General features: G+C 39.9%; 1 protein-coding gene across 2 annotated transcripts in view; it reads right to left on the reverse strand.

Moving 5' to 3' along the window:
- The window catches only part of camkvl (CaM kinase-like vesicle-associated, like), a 39,097-nt gene that overhangs the window by 6,288 nt on the left and 9,710 nt on the right, over positions 1 to 23,099 (reverse strand). For both annotated transcript variants that reach the window (XM_005478000.4, XM_003448280.5), the window contains exons 2-5: positions 4,225 to 4,331; positions 3,039 to 3,170; positions 2,706 to 2,780; positions 1,766 to 1,904 (exon numbers count right to left, since the gene is read on the reverse strand). In XM_005478000.4, the coding sequence (XP_005478057.1) occupies positions 1,766 to 1,904; positions 2,706 to 2,780; positions 3,039 to 3,170; positions 4,225 to 4,319 (441 nt within the window). In that variant the 5' untranslated portion in view covers positions 4,320 to 4,331. The remainder of the gene's footprint in view (positions 1 to 1,765; positions 1,905 to 2,705; positions 2,781 to 3,038; positions 3,171 to 4,224; positions 4,332 to 23,099) is intronic.

The following is a 23,099-nucleotide window of genomic DNA, read 5'->3' on the forward strand; positions in this document are numbered from 1 at the left end:
AGGAACAATGTGTTTGTGTAGACCAAAGGAAGCTTTTCAGGAGAAAAATCTCATGCCAACTGTGAAGCCTGGCTTTAAATTCTATTCAGATATTGTGGAGGGATGTGAAACATGCAGTGCATGCAAGAGAGCCCTCAAACATCTCACAACTGAAAGACCTGTGGACAAAACAGTGGTGAAAATTCTTAACAATCCAAAAGGTGATAATTTTAAGCTACTTAACTTTTATTTTGTAGGAACTGTAGCATTAAATGTTATCCTGATATGTCAAAAACCAGTTCCAGTAAGTAATAATAAGTAATAATAACACATAAGGGGTTAATAAGTCCTTGATATCATATAGCTCAAGGCCATTTACTGCTTTAAAAGTCATTAGTAGGCTTTAATTAATGCCAAATTGACAGCCTTCCAGTGCAAATTTGTCAGTACAAGAGTAATCATCATTGATGGTGTCATGTCACTTATAGAGGTGTGTAGACCTTTGATTGCAAAGAGACATATAACTGTGTCATCTAAATAGCTGTGATGGGGCATATGGCTATGGCTGTGAGTGATCTGGCTCAGAGGCAGCATGCATACTGAAGACAAAAGTGGTCCTGGTATTGAGCCTTAGGGACACTAATTAAAATGGTCTGTACAGGAGCAAGTATTAGCTATGGCCACAGAGAAGATTTTGTTAAACAGTAAGAATGAAAACAATGTAAAGCCGATCCCTTAATCCCAATCTAGGTTTCAAGATTGTCTAGGAAATTAAAGTAGTTGACTCTGCCAAATGTAGCTAAAAGCACTAGCACTGAGCAGTCATCGCTATCAGTTGTTAAAAGTCATTGCTAACCTTCACAAAGGCAGTTTCTATCCTGTGATATGCTTTAAAACTTGACTGAAAAGTGTTAATAGTATTAATATTCATGAAAAAGATTTTAACTAAGATGAAATGACTTCCTCTAGAACCTTAGATAAAAGAAAAGTTACCAATGCTGTTTGTGTCATGATCACATTAGAGGGATTAGGCCAAATTAATAGGCAATTTAGTTTTTTTCACATCAGGCATGCTTAAATCAGAACAATAACATTGATAAGTGAACCTGTTAGCAAGAGACAAGCAAAATCCAGAAGTAACGAAGCAGCAGATTTAGCAATGTAACTGGAATACTGAAATATGTACAACAAATTATCATGTTGTTTCTGGACCATGACAAAGCCAAACCCAAACACACCAACACAAGTAAAGTAAGCATATTGGTTTCTCTGTAAGAAGTAATTTCTATTCCTGCATTTATTTCAATTTCACTTTTATTCAATTTTGATTTGGTTTGATTGGTTTATAATCTGAATTCTGCCCTGAGGATTTAGTAAAATAAAATTTCATCTTTTACCAGTAGAGGGAGTCTGAAGCCCAAGAGATGCTGTAGCTCATTCCTAATGGTTTGATGATGTCCGCTAAAGATATGAATCTCTCTGCATGTGTGTCTGTCACTAGAGATTGTTTCAAGCCATAAAGACAGTGTTTACTCCCATGGTAAAAATGTTATCAAATGTTTAGTCATTACCGGGATGGCAGAAGTATGCTTTTATGTGTCTCCAAAGATTTTGTGCTGACTAAATACTTAATATTGCTTTCTGGAGTGTGATGGCGCTCACTCGACAAAGTTAGTTAGTCACTAATCTATATTTATCTTTTTATGGTAGTGGCACTCACTACACACACACACACACACACACACGCACACACACACACACCATAAGAAAGGGAGTCAGCATGTACCTTCAGGTTCCTGTGAACTATGTTAAGGGAGTGTAAGTATGCCACAGCCTCGAGGACTTGTCTGATGACATTGGAAGCATCTCTCTCTGTGTAGTTCCCTTGGTCCAGAATCCAGTCAAAAACATCTCCTCCTGTGGCGCTGCATGCAGTCGCACACACACACACATATGTGTGCACACAGGCACAAGTACACACATTACTAAAAATACCATGACATGTAAAATGCTATTTTGAAACATTGTAAACCACTTTAAGTCTTTTTGTAGCACAGTTTCCTTTTGTTTACTAAGGATAAACAACCTTTTCTACTAGGCTAGAGCTAGCACTGCTCAGCAATTAAAAACGATAGTATTAGTCATTACTCTAACAGATTTGGTTAAATTTTGAGATGAATGATGACAATGATTATCATGTAATGCTTCCAGCAGGAGGTCTGGTGCCTGGGCCAATGTGTGAGCTACACATAAATAGCCCGATGTACACACAAATGACTGCAATCGCTTTCAGTGCAGTTTGTCTTTCTCTGTTTCAGTAACACGGCATAAATAATTTGTCCACTCTGCTCCAGTCATTATTATTGCTTTCAAATAAAGCTCCAAATATCAAAATGCGCAAGTCACAAGTGATGTGGATTAGGTGAGTTCTAGTGTATCGATCCCAAGCTCTCCACAGAGACTCTCTTGTAGCAGAGCAGTGCTTCAGGAGCACTGAGTAATGTTGAGTGTTACTAAGAGCAAATATCTCATCAAATCTAACACCTTCCCCTGTTGCTGAGGGGAACAACAGAGCACACAGTAATAAGAGGATAGACTCAACTCCTACCCTCGAGCTGCTGGATTTGTGTTACGGCACATGCACAAAAAACGACACACAAACAGATATTGACAATGATGTCAACGCAAGAAAGACAATTGGTGGAAAAGTTCAAAGAAATGCTCACAGCTCCTGGACGATGAAGTATTCCTTCCGAGTCTCAAATGTATCTATGAGCTGAAGGATGTTTGGATGGCTTACCCTGGAAGAGGCAAAAGAAGTCACAGCCTGTAGGACGTTACATGCAAACGTAAGGTGCTAAGGAGTCTGTCAGGTGACTAAACAGCTCAAAGAAAGTGAAAAGCATAATTCACATCTCAGCTTACAATATCAACCAGAATTATTGCATAATTTATTTGACTTGAAAATTTGTATATCCAAACATTCTCTCCTTCTCCTTCTCTCCGCCTTTCTCCATTGCTCAATCATACATCCATCTGTTCACAGACTGATTGCGTACAGTTTCAGAATCATGATTTCGTTCTTGGCAGCCTTGCGGACTTTCCTGCCATCTTTCTTGAGGAATTTCTTGCAGACAAACACCTTGTCTGTTTGTCTGTCCTTTGCCAGGCACAGCTCGCAGAACTCCTTCCTACGCAATAAGAAAAAAAAATGGACAGAAAGACAGACAGACTGAGAACGGCAGATAGAGTAAATGCTGGAAGAAGGATGAAAGTTTCTGATATTTTTTGTATGAGAGCATGGTCCAGGAAAGACAGAATAATATTCAAATTAGGGGCACAAAGAGTACACTGGCTGCTTTGGTGAAACACAGTGAAATAATTTAATTGGGAGGTGAAGCTTTGGATAGAAGGGTTGAAATGGGTCTTACTGCTACCATCAGCTGGGTGGCATTAGGTTTTGAGCCTTTGGGGCATTCAGTACTTCACCCAAATGGATTCAGGGAAGCTTCGTGATGGAAAATTAAACTGCAATGTTTCACAATGAGAATGAAAAAGAAAAAGCGATAAACACAATTTTAAGAAGCACATGTACAGGCCTACAGCAAAAGCCTTGCACTTAATTCTGACTTAATGTGTTTTTAAGTTTGTGTCTGTGTACACGCGCGCGTGTGTGTGTGTTATATAAAAGATGAGCAGAAATCTCTGAGGCCAGATGCTGATGTTGCCATATGGCCTTTTACACTGATTGGTATTTGTGTGTATGGTTTGCATGCCTGCGCGTGTGTGTGCGTTAGTGTTTCTCGAAGGGGTGTGCAGAAGAAAATGGTCTGTTTTCAGCCAGTTGAGCAGCAAACTGATTTTCAGAGGTCTTACGCAATATGTCTAAATATCTTTTGAATAAATAATAGATCAAGTGAATAAACAATAGCCTTTGAACAATGTGTTTGCTGAACTGTTACAATCAAAAATACTGAGACAATTGGCTGGCTAAAACTGACAAATTTGTCACATTTGTCTGTTACACACTGGCCTCGTGCTATTACCTTCTGTCATTCCTTCAGTGAAACCTTCTGATATGCCAAACCAAATCTGTAGTGAGAACTGTCCAGTTCAATTCAGAAAATAATTCATGAGGTGAATAAAAACCTTGCAAGAACTATGAAATGTGCCTGGGAAATGTTTACAATGGAGAGGAGGGAACACGGCAAAAGAAATCCATGCATAAAGCTTTATAGCACTTACGCTCGCAGGACTTGTCCAAACTCATACTTGTCTGTGACATCAGATATCGTGTCATACGTTCGCCCATCTCGCAGGGCAAGGCACCCAAATGGCATGACGGCATTCACCTAAAAAGAAACAAAAATTAAAAATGAAGAGAAAGGTCTTTGAGTCATTTCACTATTGGGGTCAAAGAAATTATTTCGAAGATACCTTTAGGTGACAGACAGATAAAAGGAAGCGGAGAGGCAAAAACAAGCGTGTTAAAGAGGAACAGAGTTACTGATGAAACACTGTGAAAGCTTCCCAGTTGCTGAAGTCAGAAGAGACTGAAGGAGCGCCATTACTATTAGTCTTTAAAATATACAGTATGATGGCGCGCCACAGATACAGCCGTGTCAATTTCGGAACAAATGCGAATGCCGATGCTTCTGGCAGCCTGGTTTATGCCAGCCTTGTCAACAGACACTAAGCTACCCACTAAGCTTCTCTTTACTCTGCTAAAGTCTGCAGATTCAGTGCAACGTCTGTCAAGTTCAAGTTAAACTTTATTTCTAAAGGGCAGTGTCCCTGCATCCCTGAAGCAGCTGGTTTCTTCACCAATCGCTGGACTACTGAGTAACACTGAGACTGCTAGATTTTAATGACATCATTTTTTTGTTCACAGTCTGTCAGTCTTGATATAGCCCTTAATGTCACACAGAATGACTTTTAATACTTCCTTTTTATCTCATCGTAAGTCCTGCTGCTAGCCTCGCATATACTGTATTTAATACTGCACTGGTCTTTTCACCTGATAGTAACTCATACTGTTAACACTGCACATACTGTATGTAATACTGTATATTTATATATATCAAATCTTCTTATCATGTCTACCTTAAAATAGCTTGTGACCCCACAGGAGGTTCCAAACGCCCAGGTAGAATATGAAGGATCTAGATAGTGAATCAGCAATCAATATACCATCTCACCACAGTCCTCAGGCAATCCTCACCCACATCTTTTAAGCACACCATCTACTGTAGGAGACAGATTCCCTGGAAACTTCACTCATCCATCCTCAAGGTCCTTCTCCTCTATCAAGTACTGTTACCTGAGCCTTAATATCTAACCCATTCCCATTTGTCATATAACTTCTATTGTTTCTATCTATGAGTCTCTTCAATTGAGTTAGGAAATGACGCAATAGGAGGGAATGGGACATTTGAGAAGGAGCTTTGATTAATGTGAGTAATTGCATAGAGAGAGCCAGTAATGTAAAGATGACTTCATTGTTCATTGTGTAACAGAGAGGGAGAGAGAGGGAGAGAGAGAGAGAGAATAGCCAGATATATATGACAGAAGAGAAAGACAATAGAAATCCTTAGCAGAAATGGCATTTTGCGGGTGCTAATTTAGGATTAAGGAATGAATATCAGTGACATAAAATCCTCTCTCTTCTCTTTGTGTGCATGACATCACCAGTGTAGATGATAGGGCCAGAGGTGGGTCTGTCCTGTGATGGAGGAGGGGCAGGAAAGTACTGTGTAATCCCAGTGCTGGCCATAATCTTTAATCTGTACCCCTAATCCAGAGTGCTGGGATACAATGTGTGTGTGTGTGTATGTGCATGTGTATAAAAGTGTGTGCCTGAGCAAGTATAAAGGCTGATGTGGGTAAATCGCAAGTACAGATAGAGGTTTGAGCAGGAGGGTGCGTGCCTGTGTGTACATATGCATCCATATGTCCATCCTTGTGTGAGTGTAATGCCCCGGTGAGATGGGAGGTATTTAGTGGTGAAAATGCGTAGTACTGCCAGAAGATTATGTAAGCGCAACAACAATCCCATGACAAGGTCCAGGACGGTGAAGGTGAAGCTGGCATGAATGGAGCACATCCATCCCCCTGGGAACAAAGTGTACCCACTGAAATAAAGTAAAGGCTGCCAAGCCCCAAACATTATTCTTCAGTAAGGGTCAGGAGACGGGTTTGCCAAGAACTTTTGAGATACTAAGTTTTCAGCCCATCCCTTTCTTGCTCTGTCCCCATCTGCAGACACACTATTAAAAATATATATATTTCTGCCGTTACACTGGCATTAACGTTTTTAAAAACTTTTCCTCCAGTTTGTTTAACAGTTGGTGTAGGTTTAGTTGAAACTTAAAGTGAAGCACTTCATTTCTTTGTGCGAAGAACAAATTCCCAGAGGGTTTGAAATGTGGATGGCCTTAAAAAGAACACTAAATAACTGTCTGTGCTTTCGATTTGGAGGGATGTAATCAGTCTAGGGTATGTACTTTCTTTTAGTTACAGTGTATTTCACCTTTTCCCTCCTTGTGCCAATAGAGAATGTTTCTCAGACTGCCATAAAAACACCGTACGCGCAGAATACTGAGTCAGTACGAGCCTTGAAGTTGACGAGGAGTAGGAGGAGATATATGGAGGATATGAGGAGAATGGAGATGAGAGGGGAGGACTGGAAAAGATGGAAGATGAGGGAAAAGGTGAGAAATAATGGGAACAGAAAAGCAAAGTGAAAAGTGCACTGTGACTAAGTGGAAAGGTGGATAGAGAAAATAGTGTACATGAGAACAGAACAAAGTGTGAAACACAGAACTGCAGAGGCAGATCGAGAGTACCTATCAACCTCACAGCTTCACAGCTATCTGTGTGCAAATGTTTGCACAGGTGAGTGTGTGTCTTTGCGAGTGTAAGTGTGGGCACATGTGGCTGTATGTGTGTATATGTTAACAGGCTTTGTTAGACTCACTGTGTTTGGTAAGAGTATGAAAGGATGTCCCCAAAGTCAGAAAGCACTTGAAGGCATGCTGACAGGGCAACCTCTCTGTAAGAAAAATTTACAGCACACAGCCTGAATATCTGCCACAGATTTGCAGGTAGCACGATATCAGGGATAAAATGAAAGAATTGAAGTGCAGTGCAACATTCCAGCCCTTCTAAGTGATGCCATCACTGATCTCTCAGTAGCAGGTTCGACTTTGAATCAGTAGGTCTGACAGCTGTATGATGTGGGTGTCTTAACTTTTCAGCAGCACAAAAAAATGTTTCCTTTTAACATTTTCAGATTTTTTCGGTCATGCATTTCATTCATGCCTTTTTTTGCTAATTGTCAAGCTGCGGTTCAAACTCGCTACGTGGAGACATGACTGAGCACCTACAGGTGGGAAAATGTATTTTTATATTTTTCATTTTAATAAGAAGAGATTAACTAATGTATGATTTCAGTACTTACAAAATAAGTCAGTCTTTCTGAGGGATAAGGAACTAACTGTCCCTTCATACTGGCTCTAATTAGACCACAAAACGTAACAAGCCCAGAGCTCAGGAGACTCAATTCAGCTCACACTGTCAAACGTGGTCAAAATAAGCACCGAGCCTCCTATAATTAAACAAAACTGTAACACAAATGGGAATAACATGATTTACATGGATCTTAACTCACTTCAGTTGAACTTTTGAAATTTTAAATAAGAGTCCATCTACATTACTTAATAATGTAGGATGCAGGAAATGCTGGCAGGGAACAAAAAAGGAAACATTGTAACAACTGCACAGTTTGCTGCGTACTTCCCTTATATTCTTATAAAATGCATACCCATTAACACACACAGGCACACGCACACTTAGGTGTGAAGCCGCACCGAGCTATCCGAGACATCACACTTCATCTTCGGCACCCCTAAATCAAATTGCCGGTGCACAGCTCTGCGTTTGTGGGTGTCTGTGTGGCTGTTCACAAGTGCTGTGTTTAGGCTGCAGCAAGGCTAAAAAAAAAAAAGAATCAAATGGAACAGAATAGCTTTTTATCGGCTCACACGGGAAGTGTTTCAGAGGTTCTCGGTGTCAAGGTTATGATTCTGCTATTTAACGCCACTCATCTCTTTAGCCATTCTGTCCCACTTGGCACAGGCTCAGTCGGCCTCTCTGGAAAAAAAGGAAAAGAAAACGGTTTCTTTCTTATCGGCAAATCTACGCTGTCTCAGGGCTAAACACAAACAGAATAACATAACGAAGAAACGCAGTAGGCATGTGCTGTGTGCGACAAGGCGCTATGTCTACTTTTGCTTTGGATGTGCTTCTGGTTTTAGAAAGCTGAGAATAATTGCAAATGGATGTTATGTAAATATTTCACCCACTGCTGTGTGAAGCTGCTTTTTGTGTTGTCAGTCAAGTGCTTAGTTGTGTCAGTATGTCCTTGTCACTGTCAGACTGATGCTGCTTGCAAATCGACAACATTGTCATTATCTTCATCACCACAATGCAAATCCTGATATCCACACAATTCGATTAAGTCATGCCGCACTGCCTTTGTTAAGAGGTGACTCGAGATGCACAGTATAATAAGATAAACGGCACCAAAGTGTATGTGTTTGCATGTGCGTGTGTGTGTTTGTGAAGAAAAAATATTAACAAGTATGTCAATGTTTGCCTCCGGAGAAGAATGAGAGCAGCAGATTTACTTGAACGAAACATGACAGGCCTCGCATGTCAGACTGCATATGCCTCCATACGCAGAGACACAGTATATTTTTCAAAGAGCTTCGCTACAACTGTCCTTGGCAGAGCAGCATGCTGAATATATCGGCCCCTCGTTAGTGTTAGACATGCCACTCTGCCTACCTCACAGCATCAACACGGGCGCGTCTTTCCACAGGAATAGCATGTTTTCACTTTAACCACTTCATCTGTCTTTCCCCGCCTCTCCTGCTTTCTTCTCTCAGTCTTTCACCTGTCCTTAAAGCTTTCGTCTCATTATTGTTTCCAAATCCTTGACTTAGTAGACCTGTAAAGGTTATCATATCAAACCCAGGCTGAGAAATGGAGGAGCGGGGATAGGGAGAGGCGACATCGGAGGTTAATACTGATACAGGAGCCACTGATATGCAGGAAGAATTTGGAGAAAGAAAAGAAAAGATCCTGTGGTGAGACACCCCCCCCCCTGAAAAAAAAAAATACAGCTACTTTCAAACGTTACCTTTTTCACAAGGGGTCACCGCTGAAGGTAGCTCCACATATTTGATTTGACAGATTTTTGCACCAGGTGCCCCCAAAGGGATTCATGTCTCCCGAAGATCAAACTGGGGATCTTTTGCTTTGTAGATGAACGTGTGACCACAACACCATGGAGCCAACTGGTGTGTGTGTGAGAGTAAGACGATTAAATATATTTAAAATGTACAAACAAACCTATTACGTGACAGGAGGTAATTTTCTAAATTCCAAAAAGGCCTTGAGCAGGTTATTAAGCAAATCATTACCTCCGTGTTTCATACTTTTAATACGATTAAAATTAATAACCATATCTTTTTTTTTTTTGCCCTCACCTTGATATTCATGTGCTTGTTTTTTGTGTGCAAATCAGCGTGTGCCTCTTCATCCATGTATAACAAGACATGACAGCTGCAGCCTGTTCCTTATTGATCAGTCAAGAGCTCCTATTATTTACTTGACTTAACACAGAGAGAAGAAAAACAAGGCTAAAATTGACTTTTCATCATGGAACGCTTGGGGGTTTAAAAATCCTTCACATCAAGTCCACAACATTATGTAAGAATTGCGTCAGGTGCAATTAGGAAATAAGCGCTTTCATATTGCCATTTATGTCATTTTGGTCCACAAAACACATTCCCAGTAAGAATATAATGCCATTAAGCAGAAATTAGTCCACCAATTCCTACTAGGCTCATTGCCTGAGTAGACAAGTGTGTGCCCCATATTGAGCAGAGCACACAGCAGCCGGAGGTTGGTCCCAGACCTTATCAGGATGCTGCAACATGAAAGTGGGACAAATAAAAGAGTTGTGAGGACATGACACAGTACACAGGAGAGAAGGGATGAGAGATATGAAAAAGAGAAGCAGATGAAGGGCCAATTATCAGATCATTACTGTGCTTGATAAAAATCAAATGTAGTACATCTACTTGTAGCACACAAGCACAGAAAACAGAAGGTGAATGGAGTATCATTTGGAATATGGACACACACACACATTTGCACAGTAAACTTATAACATGAAGAGTTATGTGTGTCTGAATGTCACATAATGGCTATTACCCATGAATATGATTCCTGTGTCGCATCAATATCTATTACATTTGTTTCTTCCACTGTGCTCCCAGTAAGGGGTCTTCTTCGAGCTTGTTATAAGCACTAATTCCCTCATTTCTCATAGAGTGGCTCTCATCTAAGGCCTGTCTATGTGTGTGTGTGTGTGTGTGTGTGCACGTGTGTGTGAGGGAAAGAGACAGTTAATGTGTTTGTGTGACTGCGAGGCATAGCAGAAACAGGCTTAATAAGGAAACACACTGATGAAAATTCATCACATCGGCCCAGAGAGAGATGGAGACAGGAACCTCTTTCCAAATGCAGACATTGAAAATTTAGCCAAATTCATGTTGCTGCACACAGTCGCTTTTACTGCTATTTCTGTAAAGACATTTGCTGACATAATGCATTTATTGGGCTCTTGCCCTTAAGTTTAACTATCACACCCAGACTTTTCTCAAACCTAAACCTAATTCTAACCTGACACTTGAAATGAATTGTGAAAAGATGAGAACCAGCCGAAATGTTCTTTCTTTCCTAAATATCCTCACTCTGATAGTGTTAAAGTACAATCCAAATAAAACGCACACACACAGACACACATATATATGTATATATATATACATATATGACATTGTGTGTTTCTAAACATTTTAGGTTTTACGACTCTGTCAGTAATAGTAATACAGCTTCAACTCCCTCCCCCCTCAACCCCCACCCCACTGTCTGTCCTCTGTTTTCTGTCCCCTCATTAAGAGAGTGGGTGAGTGGATCTGTGCAGGTCTTGCACAGTAAGTGCGTCCTCAGGGAGAGGGGCCACAGAGTACCTTTTGACAAAAGTGTGTGTGTGTGTGTTTTTGTGTGTGTGTTTGTGTGTGTGTGTGTGCGTGTGTTTGCCTGTAGCTTACACAGAATGACGCAATACCTGGCTGACAGGCTTGCTCTTTCTGACACCAGAGGAGCCTGAGGCAGGACCTGCAGGCATACACACACAGAGGAACAGACACATACGCACACACACAAATACACGTACACACACTGTGTCTGTACAACTATACAACTGTCAGACCGAATGATGGTTAGTGATAGCTTTTTCTGAGTGTGTGTGTGTGTTTGTGTAAGTAACTTTCTGACAAAAACTGACTTTATCCAAGAGTCGGATACATATTGTGGCATACAAAATCACACACAGACGAGGAGCGAGCACTTCCTCTAGAGCGGAATGGAAAATCACAACAGAAAAAACAGAGCTCCACATGACAGTAAGTGAGAGCGAGACAGAGTAAAAGGGAGGTGAGTAGAGGATCATAAGCAAGTGAAAAAGTAAGACTTCATGAATATATTATGCAAATCTATTGCATAAAACATGTTGGTGCATTTACACGTTTATAGTTTCTTCTCTCTCATAAAAGAGGAACTGTAAAAAATACATTTATATCAACAAAAGCCTGAGCCCCCACCTCTCTCATTCTCTCTCCCTCGCCCTCTTTTCATTCACTCCAAATTGTGGTTTTATTCATGTTGTGCTGCCTTGTCTGTTTTAATGCCTTCCTCTTTATATAAATACAAGTATTACAATGCAAAAACGTTGCTAATCTCGTTAAAGGAAACCCGAAGGCCTGATGGTAACGGGAAAATTGGGAGCTGGAGTTTGATAAAATCACTGCTATTCAGAAATACGGTAAACAAAGTTTTAAGGTAATGTGTCTAAAGACATTTTTGATTTGAGGTGAATGCGTAAACGTTGTGGTGACGTGTTTTCTATGGATTTTAACATTATAACATCTACATTATGTGCATGAGTCAGTTTTTCTGAACTGCAAATGTCTGTAAAAGATCTCATGGACATCGATAGCTGTTGAAACATTTCAGTGTAGACCAAGTTGGTGGACCAGCTGACAGACCAACTGTTAGTTTAGCTGGCAAACAAATTGATGGTGCATCTTGTACTTTGCTTGACATTTGGTTGCCCTAATCGATTGCTCAGCTGTTTGCTGTGACCACCGGCAATGAGGTCAAAACAAATGCTACATTAAAAAATCCTACGTGTTTAATCTTTGGATACTGTCGCGCAAAGATGCAGATATGACAAATTCATCTGTGGTTTTGTTGCAGCTGATTGCATAATATTAAAGGGTTCACCTAAGGTTTCGTGTCATTGATAAGGGTGTAGAGTATAAATTATATGTGAACCCTATACTGTGTGTTATAGTAGGTGCACATAATAGTAGCATTTTATCCATCCATCCATCTTTTTCTGCTTAAGCAGAATTACCTCCACCAGCCCTTCCAGGAAAACACTGAGGTGTTCCCAAGCCAACTGAAAGAATTAACCTCTCCAGTGTCTACTGGTTCTGCCAGTGAACTTCTTGCCCATGGGAACAACTCACATATCAGGCATCCAGGAGGCATCCTAGTCATATACCTGAGCCACCTCAATGTAGATCTATTTCTTGGCTGCTTAAACTGGCTTATACTTTAATCAGTATTATAACGGACTGAAATTCTTGACTTTCCCAAATAATCAATTACTATCTGAATCATCACCAGAAGTCAAATGCAATAGCCTGCTTGAAGCGTCTTTCCAGGGGCAGGTGTTGGTTGTATTAAATTGAAGTCAAATGTTTAATTATTTTTCTGTGAATTTTGGCCTTGTTTTCCCACTAATCTCGTATTTCTTTCCCAGGAAGTCGAGATGTCTAAAAATGCTCACCCATGTGGGGATTAGTGCTTGGAAATTGCCAGCCTTACACTATAATGAGGATAGGGAAAAGGACCTTTCAGACAACACTGATTTGTAATTGTAATTCTGTCAGCCTGACATTAACACAAGAGCATTACAAGCAATGTTTAGAAGCTCTGGGCTCCATTTTTCTGCTCTTATTTTGTCAGTAAATTTTCTGATTCTACAATAGGACAGCTGTACAAATGCAAAACATCACCCATTACCAAAGCTCGGCTGGCATTACTCTTGGGGTATCAATCACTTTATCGTCAGTTTATTACATTTGTACACTCACTAAAACGCATCACTCGACACAAAAAAAATCAGAGTCAGAGTCTCTGTTGAGACCAAGTGGCTTGTTGAACTTCATTTCTGTGTTTTCCAGCATTAATCAGGGCTTACAATGTAACAATAAAAGTGTGTGACACATTCTTCAAGTGTGTTATTAATTGGAGCTACTATACAACGCTTCCTCTTGATTGTGCTGTGTCTGTATCTTTGTCTGAGCAATACCCTTAAATGTGATCAGAACAGCAATTATAGAAGTGAAAAATCAACAACAAAGCCAATTTTTTTATTAAGGGTTTCAGTAATGCATGCCAGTGTGGAATCACACTCTTAATGTTCATGCTTCCCTGCTAGGAAACACGAACATTTGCAAAATGCTCCAGTGTCAAACACAGAACCAAGAATTAAACGTCGCCCGTCAGCTCCTCACCCCGAGCACACCGTGTCGACATGAAATGCTAGATCAGGCAAAAAGAACAGAGAGAGGGCGGATATGTTTCACGAGTTTGAGATCATGAAGGGATGCTGTAATACTCAAAGGAAGACATGCAGGAAGGTCACGTGACGATCTTTTAGGCAGTGTGCAAGTGTGCACTGTACGTGTGTGTTTGTGACTGGAGGGTCACCGGGGAGGAGTTACAATTTCTGTCAAGTGGTTTTCCTCTAAAAAATACACAATGTGTCAGTGTCTCAAAACGCAGCTCCCTTTAGGGCCATGAGCTGATGCAACTTTTATCAACCAACTTGAATTCTCTGCGTGTGTTTGGGGGCACTTTTGGTTACACTTAATCCACTTTCAGATGCTCAAGAGATGCTTATGTGGAGAGAGAGCTGTCATACACATGTGTGCAGGTGCGTGCACGCACACACACGCACACACACACACACACACACACACACACACACACACACACACACACACACACACAAATCCCTCTTCAGTCTTTGACAACACATACAGAACCACAAATGTACCTACCCAAACACCACCTACACGCACTCAGACACACAAAAGAAATACACATGTACACGTACTTTGCCACTGGACTTGTTATTATTCTCAGGTGAATAAATTAAACTGCAAAACCTTCTTTCCCAGCATCCATCGGTGTATGTGTCAATGCGCACATTAATGTTTTTGTGGGTATCTCCATTGATCACGACTGCATTAATTCATTCCTTTTGTGACCAAACATGGCCTTTGGACGCACCGCACAGAGTGCCTCTCCAAAAACCCGGACTTCAAATGAGAGGCTCAATCCACACCTCGCTTTGCAGGCACACACGCGCACATACACACCCACACACAATGCACACATACAGTAAACAAACTAAGACACAGTAAAAGAGACACATAAAGATGTGCACAAAATCGAATGAAAAAACAAACATTTCTTGCTGGTTTTCCCAACCAGGGTGTTCTGCTAATTTTCATCAAAGCAAACTCCACCAACTCCCTCCTTTTTGCTCACTCCCCTCGCTTTCTCCTCCTCTGTTTACATCACGTGTTGCATGTCTACTGACTATGATGCCAGATAGACTGATAGATTGAAGTAAATGTGCCTGTACGACCAAGAACAGAAGGTCACTTTGCTGTTGTCCATCAAAATAGCCTGTGTGTCTCATACAGTTATACAAAGATTCTTGACTGTTTTGAGCCAAACCTCGATCAATAAAAACTTCAGCAGAGAATATAAAAGACAGCATGTTGTGAGCTGTAACTCCTGGATCGACTGCAAGATTAAAAAAAAAAAAAAGGTTCCAAGCAGCGCTCTATTATGGTGACTTCATTTCATCAGTTATTAAACAGGAAGAAAACATCTTGTGGCTGTAGATGTGAGCTTACTTTCATTACAGTAGCCTTTTATTTATTTATCTTTTGCAAAATAATACAGTTGATGGTATGTTAATCCTCAAATTTCTGAATATTCCAGTGCATGTTAACCTGAAACAATCTGTTCAGCTATTCCTCTCAGCCAAATTTGGTTGCTCATTATCTTCCCATGGGTTGTCTGTGAGTTTTCAGATTCTTAGTTTGTGCAAGGTGGCCGTAACATTTCTCCACTTCTGCAGTAATCTGAATCCCGAAGGCTTATCCCTCACACAAACATGCATAGCTACATAATTGAATTCTAAACAAGGGGCATTTATAATTAAAAGGACAAAGGATGCAGCTGTTACAATTTTTAATTTTTCTTTTTTTGCAAATGGAAATGGTGATAGCAGGTTTGTGATGTGATGATATGAAAATATTATATCAGAAATGGGTGAGTTTAAGCAGAAAGAGAACCAAACGCCATACTTTTGCTACAATAGAGGCACTTATTATGTACCATCTGAATGCAAATGCAAAACCACTTGCACGTGTGCATGTCTGTGTGTGACTTGGACAAGCACAAGACTTGCGGTTGCTTGGTCTCAAGGTTTGAGTGGGTGAGACAGGGGTTAAGCGATGGGATAAAAAAAGATAATCAAGATGGGAAAAAAAAGAGAAATAAGAGGCAGCAAGGGAGAGGATGATGAGGATGATATATGGCTACTTGCATGATCCAGTTTGGGCATATATTCAGGACAGATACGTAACTACACACAGATGGCTCCTCCCCCCACACACAGACAGAGGTCAGAGAACCAGCACTTTTGTACTTGTATTGCACTCATAGTTAGACCACATCAGCCATATATATATATATATATATATAATAAAAAAGTTCTACAGATTTTGTCTGTACATTTATTACATTCATTTTGTTTTGTATTGTGTTGATACCCGGCATATTTTTTCTTCTGTTACTGCATATCTTCCCAAGTCATGTAAGGATATAATAGACTGAAATAGATTTTTTAAAAAGTGGTGTTTCTCAGGCTGGCAGACTTTTATTGTACTTTTTAAGTTTTAACTTGTTCATAGGGTTCACAGTAAGTGATGACTGGTAGAATTAGCTTGAGGCTAATGCAGGCTCATGTACACTCTTAGCTTTGTGCAGCATCTGTATGAAATATTAACCACATCCTCTATTTCAATTTTCAATTTCAATTCAATTCAATCTTTATTGGCAGACTTCATGTCCATAAAAACAAGACAGAAACACACACACAACACCCCCCCCAACACAAGGTATAAACCATTATATATATATATGTAGATAAATAAGTATATAAAGCATTTGTAAAAATATAAAACCATAATATACATAAAACACAATTACTTAAAATAAGTCAATAAATACACAAACACTTTAACCAGTGCTTTCTCAGACTGGATGAGTAACGGGAACCACTCACTGTCGGATCTGTAAGTGCTAAAATTATACTGTTACTCGAACCATCCAGTCGTTCTCTAAAATTGTACATTAACTTTCTTAAATGGTTAATGTACAATGGGATTTCATTTGAAAATCTGGATATACATTGTATTCAAAATAATGTCTGACTTGTACGCTTGTCACCACAATCAGAAGTGGATGACGATGAATTGGAAAGAAAAGATAGAGAGGGAAATGGGAGGCGGGCTATTATGGTCAGAATGACAGCGATCTACATGAGATGCCTCCAAATTAATTTTGGAAAATTTTGAGAAGTGATTGTACTCTGGTATTGGATAAGAGCCTTTACTGAAATTATTCATAAGCTTTAATGTCTTATTTTCAAGACAGAAAAAGCACACAAAACAATGAGGCCTGAATTGATGAGACAAACAAACACAAATGGTGTAAAATAGACTAATTCTGCAGACCTGTAACAAGGCAGTCTTTTATGGTTGGATTTACAGTGTAGATGAAGGCTGAGGCTGAGGATTCAGGTGACCCTGAATCCTCACTTAGTTATGCTGCAATAGGTGTGGGCTGCTGGGGGATTCCCATGATGCATTGAGTATTTCTTCTTCAGTCACCTTTCTCACTCACTATGTGTTAATAGACCTCTCTGCTTTGAGTCATACTTGTTATTAATCTCTGTCTCTCTTCCACAGCATGTCTTCTATCCTGTCTTCCTACTCTCACCCCAACTGATCACGGCAGATGGCTCCCCCTCCCTGAGCCTGGTGCTGTCGGAGGTTTCTTCCTGTTAAAAGGGAGTTTTTCCTTCCCACTGTTGCCAAAGTGCTTGCTCATAGGGGATCATATGATTGTTGGGTTTTCTCTGTAGGTATTATTGTAGGGTCTACCTTGCAATATAAAGCGCCTTGAAGTGACTGTTGTTGTGATTTGGTGTTGTATAAATAAAATTGAATTGAATTGAGGCAAGAGAGGGTTATTTGTCCACATATGACATAACCCCATGGACTATTAATGATAGCTCAAGCCTTCCAACAGCAACACAAACCACACTCTGTCTAATGACAAATGGCAGCCTTAAATACCCTCAGCTTTTAAAGGACTAAACCATTATTTACTCACAGGTGAGTTTACCAAATTCCAACATTCCACCATCTATATACAACAAGCACTCTCTTAAATAAACATATATATGTTACTACTATTTATTAACAATTACATATTTTATTTCTTAACCTTACACCAAAAACACCAAAAACCCATGTACAGAAGTTCCCCACAACTCATGGCCTCTCCGGAACCTTTAAAAGGTTTAATTTGGCCAAACACCCTGGACAGGACACCAAAAAGACAGGTGAGTAATCACTTCTCAACAAGAAACTTCTTTACACATAAATATTTCCCAAAATTCTACAAAACAGTAGACTTTATTTGCACCCAGTAACGATTCTTTCCTCCTCACAGGGAACCACCACACTTCTTAATGAGGAGCAGCTGTGCAGGTCCTGGAACAAAAGGCTACCTGCTAATGATTAAAATACTCAATAAATATTCAATAAAAAATTGAACTTCTTGTGTGCAAATGGTTATAGATGTGCAAATCTATGCTTAAAGCGCGGTGCTAATTAAAATTCTAGTTAAAGTGCATTTAATAAAGTGCAAAGGTGCTCATAAAGTGCTGTACAAGTTACCAGAGTAAAAATGGTACCGGTGTGGAAGACCCCTTTATTACGAGACCACACAAACAAATGAATGTCCAAGCTGGACTGCTGTTTTCCTGTAGCAGTGACGTACGCAACCAATCCTGTTTAAAAGGATTCTTTTGAACTAGGGAATTAATAATTCAAGTTTAGCCAAACATATTGCAACTCATTTCCAGCCGTAGAGCTGAATTAACTCAACCAGATGCACTATTCGCTTTATCCATGTAGGCATACGTTATGAATAAATGAAGCAGGAAGCTGATATAGATGCCAAACATAAGAATGTATTGACCACAAGGTGCTAAATCCTTTTAAGGCCCATATATTCAAATGCATTCCTGGAATAGTCAGAAAAGATGTTATAAAGTACCTGAAGGAGATGTTTGTTGAAATGAGGGAGGAAGAAGAAAAGAGGGTTAATTGAGTGCGAAAGGAAGCGAGAAGGAAACAACTCTAGAGGGAAAAAAGAATAAACATTCGTGCTACACTAACATTCAGGGGATAAAATACCATTGTGACACAGATGACAAGAAAAGGGAAGAATGAAGGATGGAGGCAAACATGGAAGATGACAGATGTGAAAAGTGTGAGGGAATCAAAGTGAGAACGCTTCCGTGATAAAGTCTGGAATGTGCGTATGTGTGCTAGGAGGAAAAAAGAAAAACACTTTTGTGAAATATTCAGTGCGATAAAAGACTTATAGAAGCAAAATCCCCTCCCCCGAGAGAGAGAAAGGAGAGGAAGAAAGGGGAGGAGGAGCAGAGAGGAGGAGGAGAAGGGAGCAGTGATTGAAGTTTTGGATAAGAGTCATAAGGCTGGAGACCATTTCAACAGAGGTCTCGGCTGTGAAGCTTTGTGTAGGACTGTCAGGGCCTTCTCTATTTTTAAACAGTGAGTGGGTATCCTGCTCACACCTTATAGCATCCAGTATACCTGTCGAGCTTACTGGAGGTAATTTCATGTAGAAATTTGCTGCTAGATTATAGTTTTTGTGGAGAATACAACTTCCAGTTGTCAAATAATAATGAGCTCTTGTGTGTGAAAATCAATGGGTGTTTTCACTGGCCCTATTTCTCAGAGATACAAAAGTGCAAATACAACCACAGTTCAGTTTGGATGGAGACACTGAGGTTCACTGTCTCAACATACAGCTTTAAGAAACTGGGAATTATATATCTGTTCGGTCAAATATGTCAGAGGAATTGCTTTCTGGATCAAGTTTATTGGCAAGCCTCTATGATTGCAGCAGCAATGGTTGAAAGCTCTGTTTGTGTCAGTCCATCCATCTCTCAGAATGTATGTCTCATTCTCATGAATGCAGCTCTTTAGGAATACCTTAAAGTACCGGCTTTTTGGACACAAATATTGACACGAACGGAATGATTTTTGGTGTTCAAAGGTCAAGGTCACTGAGACCTCTTGCCATCCCTTTTTTTGTGAAGATATTATATTACAATATAATTATAAAATATTATAAAAGCGTTATAAAAGCAACATGTTGTGTTTTGGGATTTGAGTAAGAGACACTTGCAATGTACACTATATGGACAAAAACACGCATTACACATACAGGAGGTGCTTAGCCATGAGAAACTATGCTACGAAGCTCTCTGTGCACAGTTTTTGTGCTGACGTTAATGCCAGAGGAGGTTTGTAGCACTGCAGTTGGCAACCCCGCTCTGCAACTTTACGCAAACGGCCACTTGCTGAGCTGCTGTGGTTCCTAAACATTTCCACTTTGCAATTCTACCGCTTACAGATCACAAAATATCTAGGAGGGAAGACATTTCACAAACTGACTGGCTGCAAAAGTGGGATCGTATCACAGTACCATACTCAAAAATTCTGTGAGCTTTTCAGAACATCTAATTCTATCACAAAAATGTTTGTAAAAGCAGACTGCATGGCTTGGTGTTTAATTTCATACACATGTGGCAATGGGACTGAAAACAGCTGAATTCAAAGAATAAGAGATGATATTTTCTTCCAAGTATATAACTCTTGGCATGGTAGAGTGAATAAATTGGTCTGTTCCCTTCTTCCAGACAAAAAAATCAATGTAATCCTCATCAGCCTAAGCTGTAACTTATGTTGTTTCAGAACAATAATAATTTCATGATCCATCTAAACAAAGTGCTTTAAGTTGCCAAAACTGAGCTTTGAAAGCGTCATACTTCGTTTGCCAGCTGTAGCGTAGCCAGAAACATTGTGGTGGGCATAAAGACTTAGGTACTGCATTATTTTGCTGAAATTGGCAACGATTACCATTACATTAATTCACTCTTACAGGCAGCAGTACAAACAAACTGAAAATAAAATCATAACACCTCGTGAAGGCCACGGTGACAGCCTGGCACTCGCCAGCAAGCAAAACAGTTGGACCAAAGAATGAAAATAGCCTACCTGTGATGACGACACCGCTAGTATTTGAATCATTTTACTATGATCCAGTTTTGTGAGTTGTCTTTCAGTGAGAGCATTCACTGATACTGTGATAGCACCTTTATTCAGCTGATAGTTTGAGAAGAGGCTTAGTTTGTCATGTAAGATGTCATGGCTTTAAAACCAAATGCTGTGTTGTGGGACAAGTCTCCTTCACATGAGTTCAAGAAAAACAAATAAGAATATCTCTGGCTAACAGTGGTTATTGTGGGAGCTAAAAGCACATGTGATGGTGTTTCCAGGGGTTCAAATGGAATTTGGCAGGTGGGGGAATCCTATATTCTGCTATAGCGAGGTACTGCATGGGAATAAGTCACATAATAATAGTCTAACATGAATGTACCTTTTCCGTTCATTGAATAGCTGACGTGTCCTTACCACTGAACACACTGGATCTCTTTTTCCTCGCCTGTACTTTCTTGCTTATAGCTATAGCAAAAATGAACTTATACCAGTCTGACTTTTTTTTTCTGGGAAATACACCAAGTCTGTCTTTAGCTGGCACTCATGCATTGCCATATTTTACCACTTAAAACAAATACCCTTGATCCTCTCCACCAGAGCTAACTATATATATATATAAGTACCATGACTGCACCTTTATGCAACACAAACGTGTGACATGGATGAGAAGGAAAAAAGAACAAGTGCAGGTGGGACCACGTGCTGACTTAACCATCTCCTTGGCTTTAACTGGAAAGACTGTCAGGCTGCTTCAGAATCAAGTTAGATTGTTCCATCAAGTTCTACCTTTTTTATGAGAAAAGGATAACAAATAAACTGTTGTATAAGAAGGCCCAGGAAGGATCTTCAGCCAGTGTTTATGAAGGACAATGAGCTGGAGCTGTTTTCTCAATCGGTTAATTTCTCACATTGCATTTTACCAGAAGCTTTAATTCTGTTAATTAAAGAAATTTGTTGGAAGATGTATTTAACAAGGAAGGCAGCAGGACTCAGCATTAAGGAAGCAAGCAGTGACTTCACAGTGGGTCTTTTTCCCCTATCAGACCTGCTGCCCCAAGATTAAACAGACAGTCCATGAATGTAGAGTGAATTCATTTACTCTACAATCATGGACACACCTAAAAAATCACATTCACATACCCACCAGCTTAAACACACACACACACACAAAAAGGCTCTATAAATACAGTGAGGAGGTAATGTTCATCTTGTAAAGTAGGCGGATTAACTGGAACCAGGTCAGAGCAAAGGCAGAGTATGCTCTAGCTTTTCTCCAATTTAGCTGCTTTCTCACCATTTTTTCTTGCTATTGCTCTGTTTTTGATAAGCCAGACTGCAATGGTTATCTCCTGCTCCCCCGCAGCTACTTGTTTCTTAACTCAGTGCCATGTCTCTTTAAAGGCAAGCAAGAGACCACTTGTCAATATTTGTGAGGGTTTTCAATTTTGTGAATGGATTATCCAGCATGCATACTGATATGTTCAATTACTCTGCCATTAGACTATATACACTTTTCTCTTTTTTTCCTTTTTAAATAATAATTGTCTCCATGGATAAGGAGAGAGGATAGAGTGGAGATAAATAGCTGGAAGCAGGATCTTGCCAATGTATCATTAATATAAACTACATTTTCTTTGATGAGCTTGGTTTGTGTATCACAAACAAAGCACCAATGTGCAACAAATTCTACCCCTATTTCACACTATCCTTTAAACTGGATTTTCCAACATAATAATTACAAAAACAACAATTCTATAAGTATTTTTCTATCCTGTCTGGGATAGAAAAATACTTCCAAGCTTGGATTGTAAATCATGTAGATGCACCTGCTTAAAGTGAGTGAATATGTGAAAGGAATGAGTAGAAGATTTTGAGGCCAGGCTTATCTGTTACCATCAATACCTTTCAAAATCTGAGTGTCTCTTACTGAAGGCTAGATGCATTAAAGTAATCACTGGGGAGCCTCTGTAATGGAGCAGAGTGAGAGAGCATAGTAGAGCACAGACAACAAAGAGGGGAAGCCAAGAAAAAGTAAAAGCCAAAGGGTAAGGAAAGGAAGGAGATATGGTTGGGTGACAAGAGGATGAGGAGAAGGCTTGATTTTTATTCCATGAGTCATTCAGAATATAAAGAATGAACTTCACTGAGGAAATCTGCCTTTGTTTCTAACCACCTCAGTATTAAACTCATCCATCCTAAGAGAGGGCAATATAGAGAAAGGAAAGGAGGGAGGAGGCGCAAGATACTGGGAGAATCTGCGTCTGCCGAGCAGTCATCTTTCACCTGTAGCTGCAGAGACTTTGGCTTGCATAATGCAATGTGAGGATAAACCCTCTTTTATGGCCAGCTGAGCCAATAAATCTGGATCAGTTCTGAACTCCCCCCACCATGCCCGTAGTTGTCTGTCGGCTGCTGAACAATCCAAAAGCGATTCCTAATTTCTTTATTTGT

The sequence above is a fragment of the Oreochromis niloticus genome, linkage group LG20, assembly GCF_001858045.2.
Source record: "Oreochromis niloticus isolate F11D_XX linkage group LG20, O_niloticus_UMD_NMBU, whole genome shotgun sequence".
Classification (NCBI taxonomy): domain Eukaryota; kingdom Metazoa; phylum Chordata; class Actinopteri; order Cichliformes; family Cichlidae; genus Oreochromis; species Oreochromis niloticus.